Here is a 22,955-nt window from a genome sequence, read left to right as displayed (position 1 = left end):
GCAGCTCGCCCCAGGGTGCTGTAAATCACCCAGGACCTGCAGTGGTGTTTCTCACAGGTCAGCCCTGCCACTGCAGAGGCTCTCATCCATGAATCTGCAGCAGCTGCCTTATCTCAGCACCCTGGCACCAGGAGCCCATGGGAGCTCCCACACATCCCACATTCCTAGGGACTCAACCAGATACAACTAATCAAAACACCCTCTGTGGGAGGGGAAAATGCGAGTGTTGTCCTGTCCTGAGTAGCTTTAGCACAAAGAGGAAAACAACTGAAATGTCCTTGTAAGTAAAGAACAAGAAAAAAATTAGTTTACTCAACAGCACATTCTTTGAATGCCTGCAGGTCTGAGCCACTAAGAGGACGGAAGAGTGTTGGCCAAACTGAGAAAATTAGTTCGATACTCCTGCAGTGGAAGAATAGGAGAAAGTGATGTGGCACTCCAGTTGTGACTTGAGAGATCCACAAAATGCCAATTCTGTATAAAAAGCACTGGAAATGGAGACATTGCTGTACTTGGGAAGGGCAAGGTGTAGCAGAGCACATTCAGGCCAGCAAATGCTTTATAACAGGAAGTTGAAAGCAAAGCATCATTTGTTATCGGGAGCTTAATAGTCTACATTGATGTGCTTCTTTGCACACCCTTGGCTCCCAGCCTCAAAGAGCTCTCCCAGATGTTGCTCAACCATCTGGTAAGGCAGCTAGCCGGGATAAAAACAGGGAGAAAATAGGCTTTTGGCAAACATTCCTCTCACTTCAAACCTCTTTGTCCCCAGGCCAGCCATGGTCTGAAAGCACATGGGTCCTCTGTTTAAGAAAATCTTAGCTCCAAATCTCAGTCCCCAAAGCACTCGTAATCCAAACCTGAATTTGGTGTGCATTTATTATTTTAGACATACCTCTCTCTGAGATGGATTCCTGTTCCACAGAAGCAAGTGTTGTGCCATTTCCCCATCTCAAGATACTTGCCGTGCTGTGTCCCTCAGTGCTGCTGCACTCCACAGTCCTGCACTGCTGGGCTTGCATGGAGCTGCCCCTCCTGCTGTGGCTCCTGCAGGTGCCGTTGCCCACCCCATGCCTGGCTCAAGCTGTGGCAGCACATCTCAGCTCTGAGCAGAGTGTGCTGTGCTGGCTCAGCCTGCACTGCCCTTCCCAGCTGTCGCGTTTGTTGGCGTCTCTGTCCTTGAGCAGCCCAGCGCTGCTCCTAGCTCTGGCCTCATCATCAGCTCTGCCAGCTATCTTGGTCCACAGCACCTTCTGTCATTTTAGTCCTGGGCCCCTCCAGAGGGGAGCCTACCAATTTAGCTGATTATTTTCTGCTCTTAAACAACTGTCCTCTGAGTAAAATATTATTATTATCAAAGCATTTTCACTGGGGAGCAAAGCAGCTTTTAATACAAGGGGCATCATCAGGAAAGGTCAGTTCAATTAAACAGTGAAGTACTTAGCAGGATGTAAGCTCCCACAGGAGTTATCAGCATCATTGAACAACCAGTGTGGGGCCCTGCAATATGAAGCAGGCAGCGCCAGCTCTGGAAAGTAAATAGGTTTGGGTCCATCTGAATGGCCTGTTCTGGCTAATGAAGCTGCTGACAGCCAAAGTAATTCATCTTTACATGGGAACACAGAGCTGTGAGTGTGACAATTATGGCTTATCTGTACATGTTATTAGTTTTTTAACCATTCTTCCCCTACCCCCATCAAGCATCTCCTTGCCTCCCATGAAATGTCTTTCTGCCTTCAGAAAATCTTTAATCCTTTCCTCTGTCCCTTGGTGTTGGGAGCTAGTATCACCAGGATGCATTGTGTTTCCTCACAGTGATGTTTGTAGGGTCATTTAGTGTACGTTTGCTGGTAGACTTCAGAGCTAGGTGTATCAGAGTCAGGTAAGCCACACAATTGCCTTTGGAATTCCTTTCCTGTTTTCTTTGTTTATTTGTATTCTTTAATAAGTAAAATAGAGTTTTAGATTGGCATTCCTTTACCTGAACTAACCAGCTGTTGTTTCTATGAAGACAATTCAGGGAAATTCAGTTCTAATCCAGGCTCTGTTAGGAATTTTAACTGTTCTTTTCAGATCCTTGGCTAATTCCAGAGCAGATTTAGACCATAATGCTAAATTCCAGGCAGCTCATACTAGAAATGTACCTATCCCAGATTTGAAACATAGAATAATTTGGGACAGAAGGCACCTTAAAAGTTCATCAAGTCCAGCTCCCCTGAAATGAGCAGGGTAGATCTTCAACTAGATCAGGTTTCTTAGAGCCCTGTTCAACTTGACCGTGAATGTTTCCAGAGACAGGGAATCCACCACCTCTCTGGACAATCTTGGCCAGGGTTTCATTATCTTCATTGTACAAACTCTCTTCCTTAAATCTAATCTTGAGATTTGAGCCCAGTTCTTGCTCTCCACTGCCTCATGTGTAGTTCAGTTTGTTCTGGACTGTGACAGAGATACAAGTCCTTGCAGGATTCATCAGTGGTCAGTCGTCAGTTTGCATTCTGCTTGTATCAGGAAGTTCAAGGTGCTGGGAGAATTTGACAGGATCCTGTTGAATTCAAAACCAAACTCCCAAGTTTAAGCAAGGATCTCTTGAAAGTGAAATGTTATTTTTTACCAAGAAGGGAAAATGAGGGAGGACTTCTAAGTTTGTGTTTTCAAGCATGCACAGGATGTGAAAGTCCTGGTGTCTATTCAGTGGGCATAGAGAATTCCTTTTGTAGGTCTGGAGCAAAATCATAGCATGGAAGGAAGATGTGAAAATAATCATTCATTGTGTGTCTGTATCATCTTTCGTGTAAGAACTTGGAGGAGCATTATTCCTATTTTCTTAAAGTTTTGTCCAGTCACCCGAGTTACATGCATGTGTGTAAAGGACAATGACTAAGGATTGGTTAGCAGTGCAGGCAGCCAGCAAGGGGCAGACCAGGGTGCTCTGCCTCTAAGAGGGGATCGAGTCCACCTGAGCCAGTGCTGCTCAGAGACATGGAGCCTGTGCTGTGGGGAATTGAAAGCACTGCTACCTGACATCAGTGTTTACATGTGAATGGTGTGCTCAGGGGTCCTGGGGGCTTTTGACAGCCTGCACCTTCCTGTGGAGGTTCGGGACTGCACAAGGACTTGACTTTTATTCCCTTCTCCTTCTTTGGCTCTGATTCTGTGGGACTGGAGGAAAAAGTCCTTCCTTTCACTGCACTCTGCTTCTCTTCCTTGTATTTGGGTTATGGTGACTGCAGAAAACACAGAGTCTCACTGTTGTGTGTTTATTACAATTAGAAGCAAAAGTGCAAGCTCCCGCCCTCGTGGATTTCACAAAACAACCTACCACAGAATGTAAAACCAAGAGCCCCACAAATACAGCCAGAAGAGTAGTTAGGTGTCTGGAGCAAAAATAGAAAGTGATGGTGGAGACTTAGGCTGGTGTGCCTGGTGCTGTGCAAAGAAGGAAACAAAAGACTTGAAGCAGAGGTTTACATAGGAGCAGATAGTCTGTGTTGTTGTTTTCCTCTTTTCCTTTGTTGGGAGTTTTTTTTTAAATGTACATATGCACCACACATCAGAAAGTATTTCTTTCATCTTCTGCCTTCCATTTTAATTTGGAGTTTAGCAGTCATGTTATATGAAAAATATCTACCATCCACCCTTTGTCTTGCTGCTCCCTTTCTGTCTCTGAAGGCATCAGGGATCAAACTTCTGTCTAAGTTAATGTCCTTCTGTCACACACAAGCAGAAAAAGGGCCAGGAAAAAGTCACAAGTGACCCCTCTCCTTGCAGACACTGTGACAGGAGGCAACAGATCTCTTCAAATGAAAGATCATGGGAATGGGGTAACAAGAACAGTCAGCATATTCCCACAGGACAATAGTCTGCCTGTTATTCAGGGTGCTGATCCTGCCAAGCTGTCTAAAACTACATGCATGAGTATTAACAGTGCCTCAGTGCCTGACATTTCATGCCTCGAAAAAATACCTTTAGATGGATTACATGGGAAAGTCTCTAGCTTGCTCAAAAATTGAATGCAGCACTCAGACTCTGGGACTCTTGTGTCAGTAGTGTGCACTGTGCTTCTTGAAAGCAAGAAACAACTGCATGTCAGATCCAGAGCAAGAGAATTTCCTCTTTGTGTGAAGGTCAGGAAGCTGCTGATAATGTTTCTTTTCTCCCAAATAGGGAGTGAAAGTGCTTGCAAGTGCGTCCTTTCAACTAATCAAGAAGCCAGAACTCCAGGAGTCCACTTTTCATGGACTTTGGGGTTATGGTCTCTTCGTGCTAAACCCATGCACTGCAGGAACACTGTGGTCTTTATTTTTTTTTAAGGGGTGGTTGCCTTTTTGAGTGTTCACACTCCTAATGAAAAATTTAAGAAAAAATCTCTGGGAAGATCTATCAGCAATGCATTTTGTATCTCTGCTCAGCCCACAGCAGGTATGAATGTGTGCTGTCAACATGGGGTTTGCTGGCAAACAGTTAAAAGATTTCAATATACATTTGGACTCTGACATCTTGAGTTCAGCCACTAATAGCAGCCCAATATGTCACAGCAGCAGATATCTTACAGTCAAAATATTGATGAGGCATGTAAAACTGTTTATCTATCCAGTACGTGTTCTCTAGGTAGGCATCCAAGCAGGGTTGGTGTTCCCTATCTCAGCATAGCCACCTTTACTCAGAAGCTGTGTTCTGCTTGTTTCTTTAGGGCTGTATCCTCCTCTGTCACCATCTCCTATGGAACACAGAATGCCCCACTAATTTCCTTCTACTGTGTGAGGGCTTCTGCATGTTCCTCTCCTTGGTACAGTTCAGATTTTTGGCAGGATTTTTCACAGAGAAAACAAGCAGGAAGTTGCTGACAGCCTGCAGGTGTCAAGGTGTTGACCAAAAGGTTAAGTAGTTACACCTCACAGCTGTACCACAGCATCCACAGGAGAGAAAAATCTCATCTTCATTCCTGCAGCTCCTATCTATTGTATTGTTTGGAAAAGAAATGCCACTCTCCTGAACGCTACAGAAGGTTGTTCCCTCCTCCCAGGCAAAACCTTTTCACTTGGGCTTTTTGCCAGTAGCCAGGATTTGGCCCATATTGAGAGAATCAGCCTCTTAGCCATGATCATTGTTCTCAAAACCTAAAGCTGCTCATATGGCCTTAGACTCCCAGCAGCCCACTCTCGTCTCCCAGGATAGCCCTTGCTATATTTAGGACTAAATCCTCCTGCAGTACCAGGCTGACCCCTTAACTGCACAGCACTCAACAGCCCTTTGCCTCTAGTCCTGTGCACCGCGACTGCCATTGACCCTCAACAGCTCTGCCCTCACATTTATGTTTGAAGATGTGAAGCAAACCAGTTGTCTCACCAATTTATAGAGGAGCCATAGCTAAATTTATGTGTTTCTTTTATCAATGTGCTTTTCCATGAAAGATTTACATTGTGTTTCCAACTATGTATCTACAGGGCTAAACAAAGGATTTCTGTGTATTAGTCAAAATGAGCTCTCATTGCTTACAGTTATCCCTCTTGCTAAGGCTCTTTCTTACATTCCTGTGCCTTCAGCCCAGTGTAATTTCATTTGTGGGCTGAAAAAAAATTATGCTTTTTAGTTTAGCAGGGAGGTTGGTCTATACTACAGGATATTTATTCATCTTTTTTTCCCTTACTACTAAAAGCAACTTAGTTGAGTGTGAAGAAAATGCACCAGCTAAAACTTGGTGTAAATTATGTGACTTGAATACTTGAGAGTGGCAAAAAAGATCTTCCAGAGCAATTCACTCTTGACCAAGACCCTTATGTGCCATTTAGCAACCTGAAGCACTTCTCTTCCAACTATAAATCCAGGACAGCCACGCAGTCCCGCAGCAGCCAGAGCACCCAGTCCCGCCTGGCCCTGCTAGATGGCAGCACTGCCGGCTAGCAGAGAGGCTCCGGGAAGGGGCTCACCCTGGTTCATGCAGGCAGGCAGCTCAAACAGGCACTACAGCATTTTTGAGAGGAGTGAAATCCTAAAGGCAGAGACCAGAATAAGCAGATCCAAAAGCGTTCTTAGTGGGGATTTGGAAACATTAAGGGGAATTAGAATAAAAAATACGTGTTTCCCTGCTTTCTCACCCCTACAGCTGTTTTCCCATCAAGTTCAATCAGGGCAAATGTGAAGGTCTCTTCTGCAGCTTCCTCACTGTTTAACTCATCTCAACTGTGTGTGCTACCAACTACTTCAGGTTCCAGGGCTGATGCAGCAGTTGTTACTGCTTTTTCCAAAGCACATTTTAGCACCATCATTTAGGTTGAATGCAATTGATCATAATTGCTCCTAAAATGCGTTACATTCAGTTTTGGCACAAGCAACTGCTAAAGAGGAGTAGGTGTCCTTTCCTTTCTTTGGCTTTTTGGGAGATCCTGGTGGTGGTGTGGTAGGGGGTTCTGCTGGTGAAACAGGACTCCTGAGGATGAGTTGGGAAGAGTACAGCAGAGTTAAGAGGACACATCTCTAACAACCTGTGGATAGCAGGTTTTGCTGACTGCAGTATGTGTGTGTGCTGGCACAGGGGTTAACCTCAGCTCCTTTGCCACAAATGTCTGTGCAGAGCAGGGGTGCTGACGGACAGGCATTAGGCTGCTGCCAAGTGTAATTGGAAGGTGCAGCAGTCACACACCATGTGCTCGCAGAAGCATCTGCTTTCTCCTTCCCACGTCCTCTTTGTACTATAGAGACAGCTCTTCCAAAAACAAACTCCAGGCAGGTTCTCAGCTGGCATCTCATCCCATCCTTCCAGCAAAGGCCACAAGGCCTTCACTCAGGCAGCACTCTCTCATGTGTGAATCTGCAGTAAATTCCTCCCCAGTGCCAAGCATACAGGTAGCACAAATATTAGCATTCATTGCAGTATGCTGTTATTTATTTAGTTGTTTAATCTACTGCTTTACATTGCTTGTGGCCTTTTCTTTTAATGGATTTGTCTGACATGCTGCAAATCTCCTTTGGAGTTGGTCAGAGGTTCGGCTGCATGCTTGCAATACAAAAGGGGTCTCCAAATCAGCTCTCACTAGTTAATAGCAGGTGTTGGTGACAGGGTAAAGGAGTGCTCCAAAAGAATCCTGATGTGTGCTGTAGCTATCCAGTGGGATAGCTGACCAGTTCTGACCACAAAAGGCAAAGTGGACCCTTGCAGCTCAAGTACATCTCAACAGCTATCTAGCCTTAACTCCCAAAAATGAGCTAAAAATCATGGAATAGAATCATTAAGGTGGGAAAATACCCCAAAGATTATGAGTACAGCCTTTGACTGAACACAATTAAATCACAGCATTAAGTGCCACCTCCATTCATTTCTTGAACACTTCCAGGGCTGGTGATTCCACTGTCTCCCTGGGCAGCCCATTCCATTGCTTAACCACCCTTTCAGTGAAAAAATTATTCCTGACGTCCAACCTGAACCTCTGCTAGTATAGCTTGAGGACATTTCTTCTCATTCTGTTGCTGGCTACCTTGGAGAAGATGCTGACCCCCACATGGCTCCACCATCCTTTCAGACAGTTGTAGAGTGATAAGGTTGCCTCTGAGTCTCCTTTTCTCCAGGCTGAACAATCCCAGCTCCCTCAGCTGCTCCTTATCTAAGTAACTTTCTAGGCCCATCACCATTTTCATTGCCCTTCTCTGGACATTCTCCAACACCTCAATTTCCTTCTTGCAGTGAGGGGCTCAAAACTGGACAAAGGACTCAAAGTGTGGCTTCACCAGTGCCAAGTTCAGGGGGACAGTCACTGCCCTGGTCCTGTTGGCCATGCTATTGCTGATACAGACCAGGATACCATTGGCCTTCTTGACCACCTGAGCACACTCTGGCTCATGTTCAGCTGCTGCAGACCAGCTCTCTCAGGTCCTTTTCTGCCAGGCAGCTTTCCAGTCACTCATCCCCCAGCCTGTAGCACTGCATGGGGTTGTTGTGAGCCAAGTGCAGGATCTGGCACTTGACTTTGCTGAACCTCTTACCACTGGCCTTGGCTCATTGATCCAGCCTGTCCAGATCCCTCTGCAGAGCCTTCCTGCCCTCCAGCAGATCAACCCAGCTTAGTGTCATCTGTTAACTGGCTGATGGTGCACTTGATCCCCTCATCCTGATCATCAATAAAGATGTTAACAGGGCTGACCCCAATACTGAGCTCTGGGGCCACCACTGGTGATTAGCTGCCAGGATGTGACTCCATTCACCACCACTCTCTTAGCCCAGCCATTTTGATAGTTTTTAGCCTAGCAAAGAGTGCACCTCTACCAAACCAGGGGCTGCCAGCTTCTCCAGGAGAAGGCCATGAGGGACAGTATAGAAGGCTTTGCTGAAGTCCAGGTAGACTTAATCCACAGCCTTTCCCTCATCCACCTGGTCATAAAAGGAGATCAGGTTTGTCAGGCAGGACGTGCTTTTCCTATACCCATGCTAGCTGGGCCTGATCGCTTGGTTGTTCTGTACATGCTGTGTAATGGTAGTCAAGATGATCTGTTCCATAAATGTGCTAAATGGGAAACCTGTGCTTGAAGTGAGCAAAGAATTGGCCATTTCCTTATTCCCCATCATCACCTGAAGTTTGCAGCTGTGTTTAGGCCCAAACAGGGAAAAATTTATATCAGCAAGTTCAAATTCAAAGCTTTCTGGAATCTAGCTGGTGTTCAGAGTTCATGAGAGCATTGTGCTTGGCCTTCACAACTCAAAAAAAAAAATCTCAAGCCTGCCTGTCACAAAATAACAACATGAGTAAAATACTAGTGGAATTAGGAATGGATGTTTAACCACCAATTCTCTTCTTGTCTCATATACACAAATCAGAGGAAAGAACCAAGGTTTTCTGCTAAAAATAAACATTCTTAACAGAGAAGGTAATTCCTGGGATCTACCACGTGCCTTATGCAAATCAGATGTTACTATTTTTTTATCATTCAGGTTTTTTACCACATTTTTCTTGAGTGTTCCAATGTTCTGCTTATCTGGCAGCCATGCCCTCCTCAGGGTCACTGTGCTTTGACTGCAAGGGGGAAGAGAGACCTGAGATCACATTGCAGCACATTGATTTGGAGCAGGTGCAGCTTTGAGATGGTTTCTGCTATCTCAGCCACCTCCTACATTCCTGTCTGGATTGCAAACTTTATTTTTTCCTCCCCCTTTCCCCTCTTGTCAGGAATAATTTACTAAGCCTGTCCTTCATCTCTTTCCAAAGGTAAAGCTTGTGGAAGGAAAATAGCCAAGAGATGCTGAATCTTATCAGGGTTTATTTCTCTGCACTTAAGCTGTCAGCTGTCAGGGGTGGGATTTCCTGTTGGCTTCACATAATTGTAAAAGAGAATTTTTTTATGATTTATCTCATTGGTTCATTTTTTTCTAGAAGGGACAACATTTCCCCCTTTTAAATATACTGTTTGTTCTTCTTTATATCATGTAATGGTTGTGGCAAGTGGAATGGTTATGTTGTCTGAAGTGTAACTCTGATGACAGAAGACCATGTACAGAGAGTATGCTCAGTGAAGCTGGACAGCCCCCAGGACCACTGCATATTTTCCCCACCATGGAGGAGATGTGATTCAGGTGCATAAAACACAAAAGAGGGTCTGCCTTTTTCTCAGATCCCATTGCCTCTGTTGCCTTGGTTCAAGAGCTGGGAAACAACAGTCACGGGGACCTTTGATAGCAAACCCGCTCTGTTTGCATGAGTCTTGTAAGGGATTTGTTTGCTTCCTGGAGATGAAATTCACTGCACTTAGAAAAGCAGGTTTTTGTGTCACTCTCCATGTTAGACTGACATTTCCCAATGTGCACCCATTGTCACAGGGGAGTATCAGTACAGCTAGCACTCATCAGCAGCATGCTGTGTGAGGGACTGAGTGAGGGACTGAGTGACCGGTCAGCTCAAAAAGCCCGCTTGCCAGGGCTCCCTCACACATGTCAAGTCATTCCCTGTCTCCACTTGCAGCTGCCACTGCAGTGGCCTGAGATGGCAGCTCTGTGCTCAGAGCTGGCAAGGCTGCAGGGGAGACCAGTGGGACACGTGATGCCTGTCAATTGCTGGCCAAATCTTTAAAGACTTTTTTTTCCTGCCTTTTGTCTGTTTTTATAAGCTACCTTGTTTAATGGTTTAATAGATCGCTTGGGCAGTTTTGTTAGATGATTGTTTTAAATCCTTGGGTTTGCAAAGTAACTCCCTAAAGGATTGCTGTCTTAGGGCTGGAGCAGGGAGCTGTGAGACTGAGCCATACTTGGCAAGTGGTACATGGCAATGGCTAGGAGAGCCTGCACCACCTAGAAGAAATGGTCCTCCTGCTCTTGTGCAGATGGGGCACAGGAACTTACCATGGCACTTGTTAAGAAGTGTTGCAGTGATAATTCTGGACAGACTTCTCACAGTGCAAGAGACTAGAATGTCTGCAGCTGCATTGTTAAAAGTTACACAGGTAGTGCATTTACTTTTTCTGTTTAGGGAACCAGCAGTAGTGAGCTCATCACCCTGTAATAACTTTAAAAATGGAGAATTACCTCAGTATAGGGATGGAAAAGCTCAAACTTCTTACCAGCACTGTTGTGTAATGTCAGGGAGATTGTGCATGTTGATAAAGTGCATAGCATTGGGAAATTTCAGTCTTTATTGTGGGTGTCCTTTCTTTTCACCATGTGATAAAAAGGTGGAAAAAAACCCAACTACTCAGTAAAATAAGACGTGAGAGACCAGTGGGTTGCAATGATCCCAAGTGAGCTAAAAATCCATGACAGAGAAGAGCAAGACAATTTGCACATATTGCACAGAGCAACTAAATCCAAGCCCACACCTCTGCCTGTTGCTCAGGCTTCCACAGAAGAATGTGATCAGTTGTTAGATCTCCAGTAGTCTTCAATGTATTTATGGAATGAGGAGCTACTAAACACTAGCTGTAGGTTCCCCCTAGGAAGTTGCAGATTCTAGAATGCATAAGAGAAAATAGCTTTGTGGCAAAGAGCAGAGTAGGCTACAGATCGAAACAAATGTTCCAGTCACTGGCTTTTCCCATCCTGCAGCTAGATTTGGTGTGTAAATGGGCTGGGCACATATCACAGCCAAATTTTAGCAGAAATCTTCATGGTGCAGTCTCAGTAGGGATTTTCACTGTAGCAATGCAAGCTGTCCTGTACTTTTGCAAATTGGAACGCAGTCTTTGCTGATCTGAGCAACTGGCTCAGATTTCCAGTAGGTGCTTCAGAAATGCAGTGTTGTAAAATAAATTACTAGTGTATCATTCATGCCTTCAGTCTAGAGATTGCTGAAAGCAAGCCCTTTGAATTCTTACAATTAAAAAGTAAAGTTTGCTTCTGAAGCTATGCATGTCTCTCCTTTTCCTATGCCCAACCTTCTTTCTTCATTAGCATTCAAAGCCTAGGAATAGTTATTCCCTGTTTGATTATATCTGTGGCAATCAGCTGAAAGGTAGCACTGTTGCTGATAAGTGATTCCAGGATGTGAAAAGCAGAGAAAATGCTTCATACCAATTAGGTAACTGCAGTGGCAGCAGAGCTGTAGCTGTGCAATAGTCCTGTTTCAGGGAAGGGCTTCAGTTAAGAAGGCAGTTTGTGGTTTATTTCATCTCAGAATCAAAGCAATTTTTTCTCTTTCTGACCACCAGTAACTGAGTTTATACTGTTTTAAGGTCAAATACATGAAGTTGTCTTGACATGAGCAAGAATGATAGTTGTCGCTGGCATACAGCTGGGTCATATGGCCAGCCTCATGTATTGTCCTTTGCTTCTGTTTGTGTGGCAATGAAAACTGGAAGTTATTTTCCAAAAATGTTATCATCATGTTTCAGACCAGACACAGTTGTCTCACCATTGGTAAAGAAAACATTTGGAGCCCAAAGACAGCAAAAATTAATCACGCCTAGCAAAATGTCAATATAAATATCCCCTTCACCCACCATGTTGCTTGAGCCATAGCACCTTCCTGCCCAACTCAGCACCTGTCCCACCAGCACCCTGCATGTACTGGCTGCTGTAAAGAAGACCCATAAGAGGATGAAGGCTCTGGAGACCACTCAGGCCCTTTACTGTTGAAGGGCTACAAGGTGCCCACCTACTCATCAGTCTCCTCATGGTCCTGGAAAAGCACCAGTTAGGTGGGTTTGTTTCCCAGGTAGTTACAAAGAACTCATTAGGAGGTCATGGAGCCTCCTTGGAAACCTTAAGAGGTAGCAGTACAGGCAAACTGGTTGAGGAGTGGTTGGGTTTAAATCAACAGAGTCTTGAGTTTATGCTAGTTGAAGTATTTAAGAGAAAACCGATATTGAAAATCCTTATTCATGTGAGAGAATACAAACCTTTTGATGATCATATCCATGATGTGCATCATTTTCCCTCTTCTTGTCTTAGGGCGTACTTGGCTCATTCTGTCCTGCATAAATAGAAAAAATGTCCCACAGCTGGATGTCAAATCTCATGGAAATGCTGTACATGATGAGTATGAAACTGTGCCCTACCATGTGTTTTTTCTGAAGCAAGAAGGGTGACAGTTGCTAAATAGCTTTATATGAACTATTCTATTGCAAAATCTTGTGCTGTCCTTTGGATAGATGAGGATCTGTCAAGACTAAAAGCAAGTATGGAAATTAACCAGTAAAAATTGTTCCGCACCAGGATGTAGCTCAAAGAATACATTTATGCTGTGTCAAAGGAAAACCAGTGGCCCTCATAGAACTACACCAAATAGTGTAAGAAAGCTGATTTAAGCAGTTCTTCTGTGTACAGACAGGTCATTGCTAATTACCCGTGATGGTGAAGATAAGGGAATTCTGCTTGGCTTGTTAACACACTGAAATAAGCTATGCGACTTCTGTCTGGCTTGGTTCTTCTAAAGTTTCATGTACAATGGCTTTAGGGCAGGAGAGAATATTTCACATTGTATAATTCACTATAGATAAAACTGCTCATTGACTCTATAAAAGTGCTTCCTTGGGCCAAGTCTAAGAGAAAGGTCCAAGGTGCCTGTTTTTCTCTTGAGCCCTTTAGTGTGTTCTCAGTCATTATTTGGTCAAAGTATTTTGATTTGATTTTTCTGGTGTTTGGGATAATATCTTTTGTAAATCCAGGGATAACTAGGAGAAAAGCTGACTGTGTTAAGGGATTCTCAGCAGGAAAGTAAAGCTTAGCAAGGAAATCAGAAAAGGATATGCGTTAAGTTCTGCTGCAGTGAAACACCACTTTTTAAATTTGAAGATACATATAGTAAGTGCTCTCAGAACAAACTGGTAACGGCAGTTCGACTTGAGAGAAGACTCTAACAGAGAGACTCATCCAGGGTAACTTCATACATAGGATGTAGCCATCCACATCGGAGCTAGTCATATAACTTCCCTGCGTAGTCACCACAGATACGGGCTTTTTGAGGACATTAACACATTGGCTTACTTGAGTGCATGTCTAAAGTGGAGATGAAATGTGTGCACGTATCAGTTCCCCTCCATGAACAGAAAGGGAGTGCTGAGTGATTGTTCAAGTATCTGTAGCTGGTAAAATGAAACCTAATCTGTGAGACAATTTCTGGTGTTTATTTCTTCTTTCCAGGGTAGGCACTTTCTTACAATCTGGGGACTTCAGAGATTTGCAATCTTTGCAGAATAATCCTGATGAGTGAATAATGTGTGCCAGCATTTGGGGTGAGGGCAGTCTCTCCTGTTTTGTGTTCATACAGCCCCAGGCACAGCAGGGTCCTGCCCCAGGATGGACCTCGTGTACACTACCACAACACAGATAATCAATAACAGCAGACTTAATTAGAACTCCGATCAGTCTCTCTTCCTTCTAATTCTCCGTGTTTTAAGTTCCTGTGATGTCTAAATGAGGTTTGATAACACTTCTCTGTCTCTCATTCCCCCTATCCCACAGGAGCACATTTACAAGCTGATGAAGAGTGACAGCTACGCGCGCTTTCTGCGTTCGAATGCTTACCAGGACTTACTGCTGGCAAAGAAGAAGGTATCAGTTGGAAAGGACATGCTTGCATCTCTTAGCACGTCTTGATTCTCGCCTGCTGCTTGCTGCTAGTGTGAAAGTGAAAATATTGTTTGCTTTTTTTTTCCTTTAAGAAGGGAATGAGCACTTTTATCTTCTTCACTGGGGGCATGGCATCCATGTGCACAGCCTCAGCATGAGTTTTGGGGAAAACATGGTAAAAGTAGTATGGGAAGGTGTTTGTCTTGCACAGCTGTCTCCCAAACTCAGTGCAGGCAATAAAAATTGTATTACCTCCTTCTCATGGATAAGATGGTATGTGGTATGAAAAGCAGAACCCATCAATCTGTTCATTTCTGGTGCAAAATTCACCTATTAAGGTTTTCACCTCCCTAGCCTCACCATGTGATATTCCCTTTGGATGCCTTACCTATAGATCCCCCTGCAGCAATTCCCATAGTATTTTCCCTTGCTTTTGCCTCCCCAGAGATGCTTCCATTTCCTCAGAGACAGGAAATAATTGCAATGCATGTAGTAATCAAAAATTCCAGCCACATTGTCTCATAGGAAATCTAGGTTTGAGCTCTTCTCATCCTTTTTGGTATCTGCATGAGCTCTGCCAGCACCATGATTCTGTCAGGAGCCTCCAGATCAGGGTAGCAAAGGAGTAGTTATGTAGAGTTACAACTCCTGTCCTCAAGTACCCTCTTTCTGAGTGGTCTAGGAGATAAGCTACTGATTTCTGCTTTGTGGCTGTGCTCAAGTGCTTCCTGCAACTCCTGATTAATTCCCATAGCTCTATGTGTGTGTCTGTGTACATGTGCATGCCATGTACGTGTGTGTGTGCCCATTGCATTTGGCTCCCAGGACTGTACATAAACTGACTCCTGACTCCTTCAGCCTGAGTGTGTGGTTTCCCATCACCATCTTCCTTGCTGCTTTTCTGCTGCATTCTCTGTGTGCTGCCAAATTACATTGCATCGGCACAATACAATGAAATCCCAGTGGTATTTTTGTCCTGATTGTCATTGTGTGCCCTAAAAGCATGCATATGGTGACAAAAGAAGACAAGCCCCTCTGTCTGCTGTGCCTGAGACTACTGGCAGGTGGATTACCAAAAGGTAGTGGAGAGCAGCAGTCAGCCTTCTGTTTCAAAATGTCTGGTCTGAGACAGCATAAACCAGTGCTTAAATTTGGAAGAGTTAGACCTGACTTAGCTCAGAGACTGGGGAATGAAGGAAGTGTGAGGCAAAGTCTTCTGAGGGTATAAACCATAAAAGCCTCTGCCATCTTCCTACCCCCCGCAGCTAATGGCCCCCCTACCCCCCAGTCTCCATTGAACACATGAGGGTTCATGTGCTTGAAAGCCAGGAGAGCTTTCTCCTCCCAGCCAAACCCATTCAAACCAGAGGTTTATTTTTTTGCAATCCTTGTTTGCTGTCAGATCAAGCCCTGGATGTGTCAGCATGACATCCTCATCCCCCCGCAAACTGCCGCAGGAGCAGGTTTTGGTGTCATGTTAACGCAACCGTGAAAGTAAGAATCAAGTTTCTTTTAGAAAGAGCTGTGGGTGCACAAGTAAACATATGAAGGCACAAAAAAGGCAGGAGTAGATCATTGCAGATGTGCCGTTCATCAGCTGCACATTATGCAGGAGGGGAGTTGGTATTACTCCAGAGCCTGCAAAGCTCTTTGCAACCACATTACACTGTGTTGGGCAAGTGAATGTTTTGGAAACAGTAGGTACAGAGATGATGATAAAAAGAACATGACATTTCTGTATGCTGAGCTACATGGTCCTATCTTTAGGATGTTTGGTGCAGCTTTGAGAGGCGGCCTTTTAAAATTCCTCTAAATAGCTAGAAAGCAAGGGAATGAAAAGAGGAACCCAGTGACACATCAGAGCCTGCATGGATGGAGAATTTGGTTTAGAGCCTGCAAACAAAGTCCTGGATTTACTAATGTAAATAGAAACTCACTGCAGTTCTTTAAGTTGTGATGAGTACATCTCTCTGAGGCCTGTCTTTCCCCAAAGTCATTATCCTCACATGGCTTGTATACCACACTGATATGACATAGCTTACTTTCATTACTGAAAATAAGTTCTGTCAGAAGCACAGCATGATGGACGTGGGGTAAAAAGAGTGGCTTGCACTAAGCAAATGAACTACGGCTTCAGATTCCCACATTAATGTATTGTGGATAAGTTTGTGTCATTTAGGATCTTTTGCCCTTCAGCTCTGGGTTATGGCAAACTGAGAGGACAGGCAAAAGGGAAAGGTAGACTGTGTGGCTAGAGCACAGAACTGGGAACCATAAAATCTCTATGCTTTTCCTGGTTACCCCACTTAATTTCATGTGTGAGCTTGGGGAAAAAGAAGTTCACCCTATATCCTCCTCTTTTTCAAAGGGCAATAATAATAGTGACCTCCTCAGCAGAGAGATGCCAAAGCTTGATTAGTGCTTCAAAACATACTTCACATTTCTGGTATTTGTAAAATACTGTAAGTTTGAAAAGTTACTTCCGCACCATACAATAACCACAGATGTGAGAGCTTTCCATGCCTGCTCTGGGGGTACAGTAATGGAGAGAGAAAAACTTCTGGGTTGGGATTGAGATACAATGACAGAATTATGAGGGGAACATATTGTTCACACCACTAACTGATGCAAGACAGCAGACATAGGCTGTGTACAGACCAGACATACATATTTTGTTAATCCGTTTTAGATGTTTTTTCTCCGTTCTTCCCAGTGTCATTATTGCAAGTAACCACAGTATTACTGGCCTCAATCCTGCAGATTCATGGTGCTCAGCAGGGAACATGAAGTTGGCCTCCAGCAAGGGTGTGATTAGAAGCAGTGAGCTGCAGAGGGGAAAAACTGGGCGTAGCGTTCTGCCTTGAACAGAAGGCCTCCTCCCTGCCAGGCTGGAGGAGAGATGAGCGCACAGCCCTGTCCTCAGGAGGAATGGCCATATGCCCAGCCCAACTGGAGCTCTGAGCCTCCATTCCCAGCCCCCTCTCTGCAGCAGGTAGAAATCATGTATCTGCTGAAGGTGTCTGGCTCGGCACTGAAGGGCTGGATGTGCTGAGATCCCTGAGCGACTTGCTGCATTTTATTTGTGTATCTATGCAACACGCCCCGCTGGTGCTATGCAGAGTCAAGCACTGACCTGCTCCTGTTTCTGCTGATATGCACCTTGCTGCAGGGTACCCACAGCAGGTAATCACCACTGCATTGCCCTCCAGCCCTTCTCCACAGTAGCCAGAATGGTGGCTGGATGTCCTTAGACAGCATTGATCCACCTGGCAGGACAAGTGCTGCAACACTTGTCAGTCAAGGCAAGGAGGCATTTTGGCAGAGTGACTTGGCTGCAGAGCAGGGGTTTATTCCCTGGGGAAAGAGCATTGTAGATTAGCTAGTGCACCATGGAAGGGGATGCAAGAGCACGGGAACTTTTGTTAATGGTGAAGAAGCAGCCAGACACGTGCTCTGCTAGTTATTTTTGCAGAGAAGGGAGCAAAAGGAACAGAAAAGGCCTCGAGGTACTTTCCATTACTCACTGTAAAGGTGAAACAATGCCATTGGTTGGCATCTCTGCATTACTGAAGCGGCAGCTGAACTGTCACAGTGCTGGTGTTCATGTCAGCTTGGGATGGGGTGGCTTCCTGCCATCCGGCCCTGCCCATAGGCAGGGAAGCATCCTGGTAAGACAGCCACAGCTGTAGTGCAGACAGGCTGTGAAGCCATGGGAGTGAGCCCTGCAGCACTGAGGGAAGGGCAGGTTGGTATTTTCTTGGTTTAGAGCATTGTTTTGCTCTCCAGCAGGTTCAGGAAAGTGTGAATTCACCATGATCCTATTCAAATAAACACAAGATATATGCAAAATACTCTGGCCACTTAGTAGCACTGTACATGCCCTTTGCTTTCTCACTTTGGACAAGTAGATGTGACCTCCTGAGAAGCCCAGGATCTGCTCCTGGCCTTTTCTGAACCCAGGGTCAGGGATATTATTATCCTTTATTTTTATCTGATCCTATTCCCTCCAGAACACATTATTTTTCACCAAATTCAAAATAAACTCCACTCCAAACCCTGGTCTCATACCAAAAAAAAAAAAAAAAAGATTCAATAACCAACAAAATAAATCCGTGGAGGGAGGGAGGTAGAGAACTTTGCAGACCTTATGTTCAGAAGACTGAGTTCCTATATGTATTTCCCTAGCCCTTTTCATATCCCTGGCAAAAAGTGTTAGCAAGGGAATACTTAGGAGCTTCATGCCATGAGGAGCAGGCTCCATTTCTAGCACACACCTTTTGATGCATTGCTTTTAACCACACCCCCTGTTTTCAGCTGCTCTGTATTGCCCAGGAAGGTTCCTGTTGCAGATTATGCCCCCTTCTCAGTCCCATCAGGGCACACATGGCCAGTTTGATTCAGTGCCAGGACTTGTCTTGAATGTTATAAAGATGCTGAGCAATTTTCTCGTAATTACTTTTAATAATCAGCGTCAGCTGGTTTTCTTAAGTTTTCTTCTACTTAATTTCCATGCAAGCAGAATCTATACAAAGGAACTTAAAGTTTGGATGGCTGGGTAAATGATTAAAAAAAAAAAAGGAAAATTCGGAGAAGCCAGTCAATAATTAGTGAATGGCTTCTATGTGGTGAGCTCTATTTTTCTGTTGTCTGCCTGGGCTGAGAGGTTTTCATCTGATGGTTGTTTCTTATTTTATCCAAATGCATATTCCTTTGCCATTAGCTGGTGGAGTCTGTTGGTGTATTTACTGGCAAAGATTGCATTTTTTGCACCTGGGAGGACTGCATGACCTGGCATGCACATGTGTTTGTCTGCCTTTGCCCCTTTGCACACACAGTGTATGTTTGTGCAAAGGCTGCTGTGGCTGCTGTAGCAGGCGATGGCTCTAGGGTCCACACCCCAGATCTGTTCCCAGGACTGGGATAGGTGGGATTCAGTCTTTCAATTCTTTTTTTTCTTTTTTGCACTTTGTTATTTTTAAATTTCCTTCATCTGGTGTGCAAGGCAGCCTCTCCAGCTCAGCCCCGTGCTGTGGGCAGGCATTCCCTGCACGGCAGGCAGCCAGCCACACGGACAAGCAGACAGGAAGAGCCAGCGAGCTGAACAGCCAGCACCCACACCCACGGACATTCAAACTGCTCAAGCCAGCTCATCACTCTGCAGCCAGCCTGCCTCAGCTGCTTTTTATTTCACTAGAAAATGTCATGCTTTGACTCAGAGCTGGATGCTATGGGGATGAGCTTTCCACGCATCCAGCTGGTCCCAGCCTGCCACTGCCATGCCAAATGTGCAGAGTGACTGCAGACTGTGCTGTGCAAGACGCTTCTGTGAGACACGGTCGGTGCTCTGTGTGCTGCTTCCCCACACATCCTCAGCTGTGGTAGGCAGCAAACAGCCTCGTGTGGAGACCCCTGCACCGGACAAGCTCTCAGCACCTCAACAAGGTGTTTATCATCCTGCCTTTCTGCTGGGTGGGAAGATGCATCACCTTGCTGGTAGAAAAAACAGATACTAAATTTTGACAGTGAGTACAGGGGTGAAATGTGGCCTGTATAGCAGCACACTGTCCTTTGACCCCAGTGCACACCAGAGCTCCACTTCAAAATGCAGTTGGTCCAGACACTGACTTTCCAGCCTGCAACAATATCATGCTGCAGACCCCACATGCCTTGCCCCCCCTAAGGAGCCTTGCAGAACACTCAGTCTTTTGTTCAGGTATTTCTTCTCCTGAAATTGTGTCTTTAACTTGGCTGCTGGTGGGTCTTACCACCCCTGCAGGAGACCTGCGTAGAGGCCCAGTGCCCAGCTGGGCACTGCTCTCCTCAGTCCTGCTCACTGGGACATGTCCAGCCAAAGTGGCAGGAATGCATCTCCTCTCGGTCACCTCTGCTGTCTTGGGGTGTAGGAACACCACTGAGGCTACTTCCAAGAGGGAATCTGTGATGATCTGAGCACTTGTATGACTCTAATACTCAGCCAAAGAGTCAGGCTGACGTTTCTTTTGCCTTTTCTCTCCTCTCACTTGCAAGGAGAGGCAATTAACCCTTGGATTAGTGCATGTTAAATACTCCTTTGGGGATCATTGGACTGGGTACATCACTGCCTTCCTGCCAGCCAGGAAGGCTCCTTTATTCCTTGGTACTTGCTTTGAGGCCTTGGCTCCATTCTCTGTGTGGGCTAAAATGATGTGCCTCTAGCTTTCACTTTTGATAGCACTTTGGGACATCAGAGCTGATTCTGTGGCTTCCTCAATTGGTTATAAGTGTGAAGGTTGCTTGTTTCTTTCTTCTGGATAAAGAATATTGCTTGTCTTAAAAGGGCCTTATGCTTTGGTCTCATATTTGGTGGTGCAGCAGGGACATTCTGCCCCATTTCTCCATGAGATGCTTAAGACTAACCTTGTAGGCATCAGAGAACAGTGAAAGCTGTGATAAACATGCAGAAGAATCAAAAGGCTTTGCCTAGACTCAGCTACACAACTTCTCATCCAATTTATCTGGTTTTGGCTTTTTATGGCTTCTCTATCTGATTTTTGCACTGGTCCTTTGCCCTGGGGATTGTTACTGCAGCTGAATGTGTGGCAGATGGTATGTCAGGTAGGTGCCTCTCCAGTGCAGTGCTTGTTTCCAGTGCATTGTGATGCACCATCATTGCTGTGGTTTTCCCTTACATGTAGCTCTTTATTCCCTTCATGGCAGTTTTACTTCCATCTTACCACCCCCATTTTGCTGGCTCACCACATTAAAATAAGTGTCTCTCCTGGAAATCTGCAGTGCCCACAGCTTTCTGACTGCAGTGAGCTTTCTTTTGTAGGAGTGAGTTTCTTTTCTATAACTACTTTTCTCTCTTAGATAGTCCAGCAAACATGCCAATAAATTATTTAGTTCTTCCTTGTTAGTGGTGATTAGATCTCCCTTGTGCCAAATGAACGAAGCGCTGCAGTGAGCAACCTTCTCAGGGATGTGTTAATAAAGCCAGGATGCACACACTTGTTTTCTCACAGTGCAATTGAATGGCTTCTTGCATATGAATAGTCCTGTACTCCAGGTACAAAAATATCAGTGCCCCAAACTGGTCTGTATCTTTCTGTTGTCTTGCAAAGACATGCATATGCTGTCTTGTGTTTTGACTTACTGGAAATATGCCTCTACTCTTTGGATAAATAGAAGAGTGTAGGTTCACTGGCAGTGAGTGCAGTGGTGGTTTTCTTTCAGTGCTGTATCCACTCAGACATTGCTTTTTAATATTGTGAAAGCTACTGTGGTTTTTTCATCTCTCTACACAAGTAGATGAGAGCCTCTGATAGCTGTTAGGCAGATGTTAACCAGAATCAGATGTCCCAGCTTGAACAGTAGCAGAAGGAAAATTCAGTGAACAAGAAATCAATACCAACAGCTGTAAGACACATCAATGCACAGACATATATGGACCATTCAAAAAACTCACAAGGAAAAAGTGACATTCTCTGAGAGTACAAGTAGTGATGTCTCTCATTCTTTAAGGCATTTTGATTTCTTATGTTTGCTGTTGCAAACATTGATTTCTGCTTTTTACATTTTTTTACAACTTTTTCTTCTTGCTGCTTCCTTATATTTTGCTGCTGTTTTAAAAGACTGCATTTAAGCTGAAGGGTTTTTTTCTGTATTTTTATCTCCCTACTTCGTTCCCTGTTAAGCCAGAGAATGAGCAAGGTCGTAGAACTTCTCTAGAAAAGTTCACTCGCAGCGTGGTAAGTTCCTTTTCTTTTCCCTCCTCTCTTTCCTCAGAACTTCATTTTCATCTGGGGGAAATGTGGATGCTTGACTTTTGATTTCATCCTTTATTTTTGCAGCTAGCATCTTTGCAGCTTCTCTCTTAATACGGTAGCTCATCTAAATAGTAGCTCTAAAGAAGGAGCTGGGGGTGGGGGGAGAAATGGCATCATGCTCATTCTAGCTTATCATCATTGCAAAAGCAAATTAATTTTTTTTTTGTCTAGAATTAAATACAAAGTTGCCTTTTTGCTACATTCCCACTACAGTGTTTGTTGTGGCTTTTCCTTGCACAATGAAGTAGAAGAGCATGGTTCTCATAGCTCCATTGCAACAGTATCTGTGCGGTTCTGTAGTGCATGGATAATGATACCCCACATACATATCCACCCACAGCACTGCAGCCGCTTCCTCCGCTGCCCCCATCTGCCAGTGCTAATGTGAATAGCGATGTGCGATACCCTTTGCCTCATTCATGATACCCACACCGGAAAAGGAACACAGTCACAGCAAGAAACATGACACTGTTAAATCTTTTAGACAAGGGGACAGCAGGACCTCAAGGGCAGCAGGCATATGTCCTCCCTCTTTGTCCTTCATTAGTCTCCAACCTCCAGCCGGTCTGTCCAGAGCTTCAGCAAGGCCTGCTTGCCCCACATGCATTCAGGAATCTGTCTGTGCAGCGATTTTTCTACAGAGCAGGAGAAGCAGGGAGAGGGGACAGGACCAGAGGCAGATACTGCAAGTGGAGTGGAGTAGCAGGGATACTGGACACCACAGGTTGTGTTTCGAGCTGCATCAAAAGCAGCATGACTGACAGGTTGTGAAAGGGGATTCTGCCCATCTACTCTGCTCTTGTGAGACCATCACCTGGAGTGTTGCATCCAGCTCTGGACAGGAAAGACATTGGTCCCCAGGACAGGAAAGACATTGACTGAATCTAGAGGAGGACCACAAAGTTGATTAGAGGAATAGAGTACCTCTTCTACAAGGAAAGGTTGAGAAAATTGGGTTTGTTCAGTCTGAAAAGTGAAGACTTTGGAGTTATTTAATTGTGGGCATCCAGTACTTGGAAGGAACCTACAAGGAAGACAAGAGGGACTTTTTACAAGAGCACGTTGTGACTGGACAAGGGTGAATTAATTCAAACTAAAACAGACTAGGTTTAGATTGGATGTTGGGAAAAAATCTTTACTGTGAGGATGGTGAGGTACTGGAA

At 44.8% G+C, this 22,955-nt stretch overlaps 1 protein-coding gene across 3 annotated transcripts in view; it reads left to right on the top strand.

The window, feature by feature from the left end:
- Nucleotides 1–22,955, top strand: part of RGS6 (regulator of G protein signaling 6) — a 257,978-nt gene that overhangs the window by 216,979 nt on the left and 18,044 nt on the right. For 2 of the 3 annotated variants that reach the window (XM_038136985.1, XM_038136983.1), the window contains exons 16-17: nt 13,880–13,969; nt 21,661–21,714. In XM_038136985.1, coding sequence (XP_037992913.1) covers nt 13,880–13,969; nt 21,661–21,714 — 144 coding nt within the window. The remainder of the gene's footprint in view (nt 1–13,879; nt 13,970–21,660; nt 21,715–22,955) is intronic. The other variant, XM_038136984.1, reaches the window with a different exon arrangement.

The sequence above is a fragment of the Motacilla alba genome, chromosome 5 (assembly GCF_015832195.1).
Source record: "Motacilla alba alba isolate MOTALB_02 chromosome 5, Motacilla_alba_V1.0_pri, whole genome shotgun sequence".
NCBI classification, from domain to species: domain Eukaryota; kingdom Metazoa; phylum Chordata; class Aves; order Passeriformes; family Motacillidae; genus Motacilla; species Motacilla alba.
This window is presented reverse-complemented; position numbering and strand designations above follow the sequence as displayed.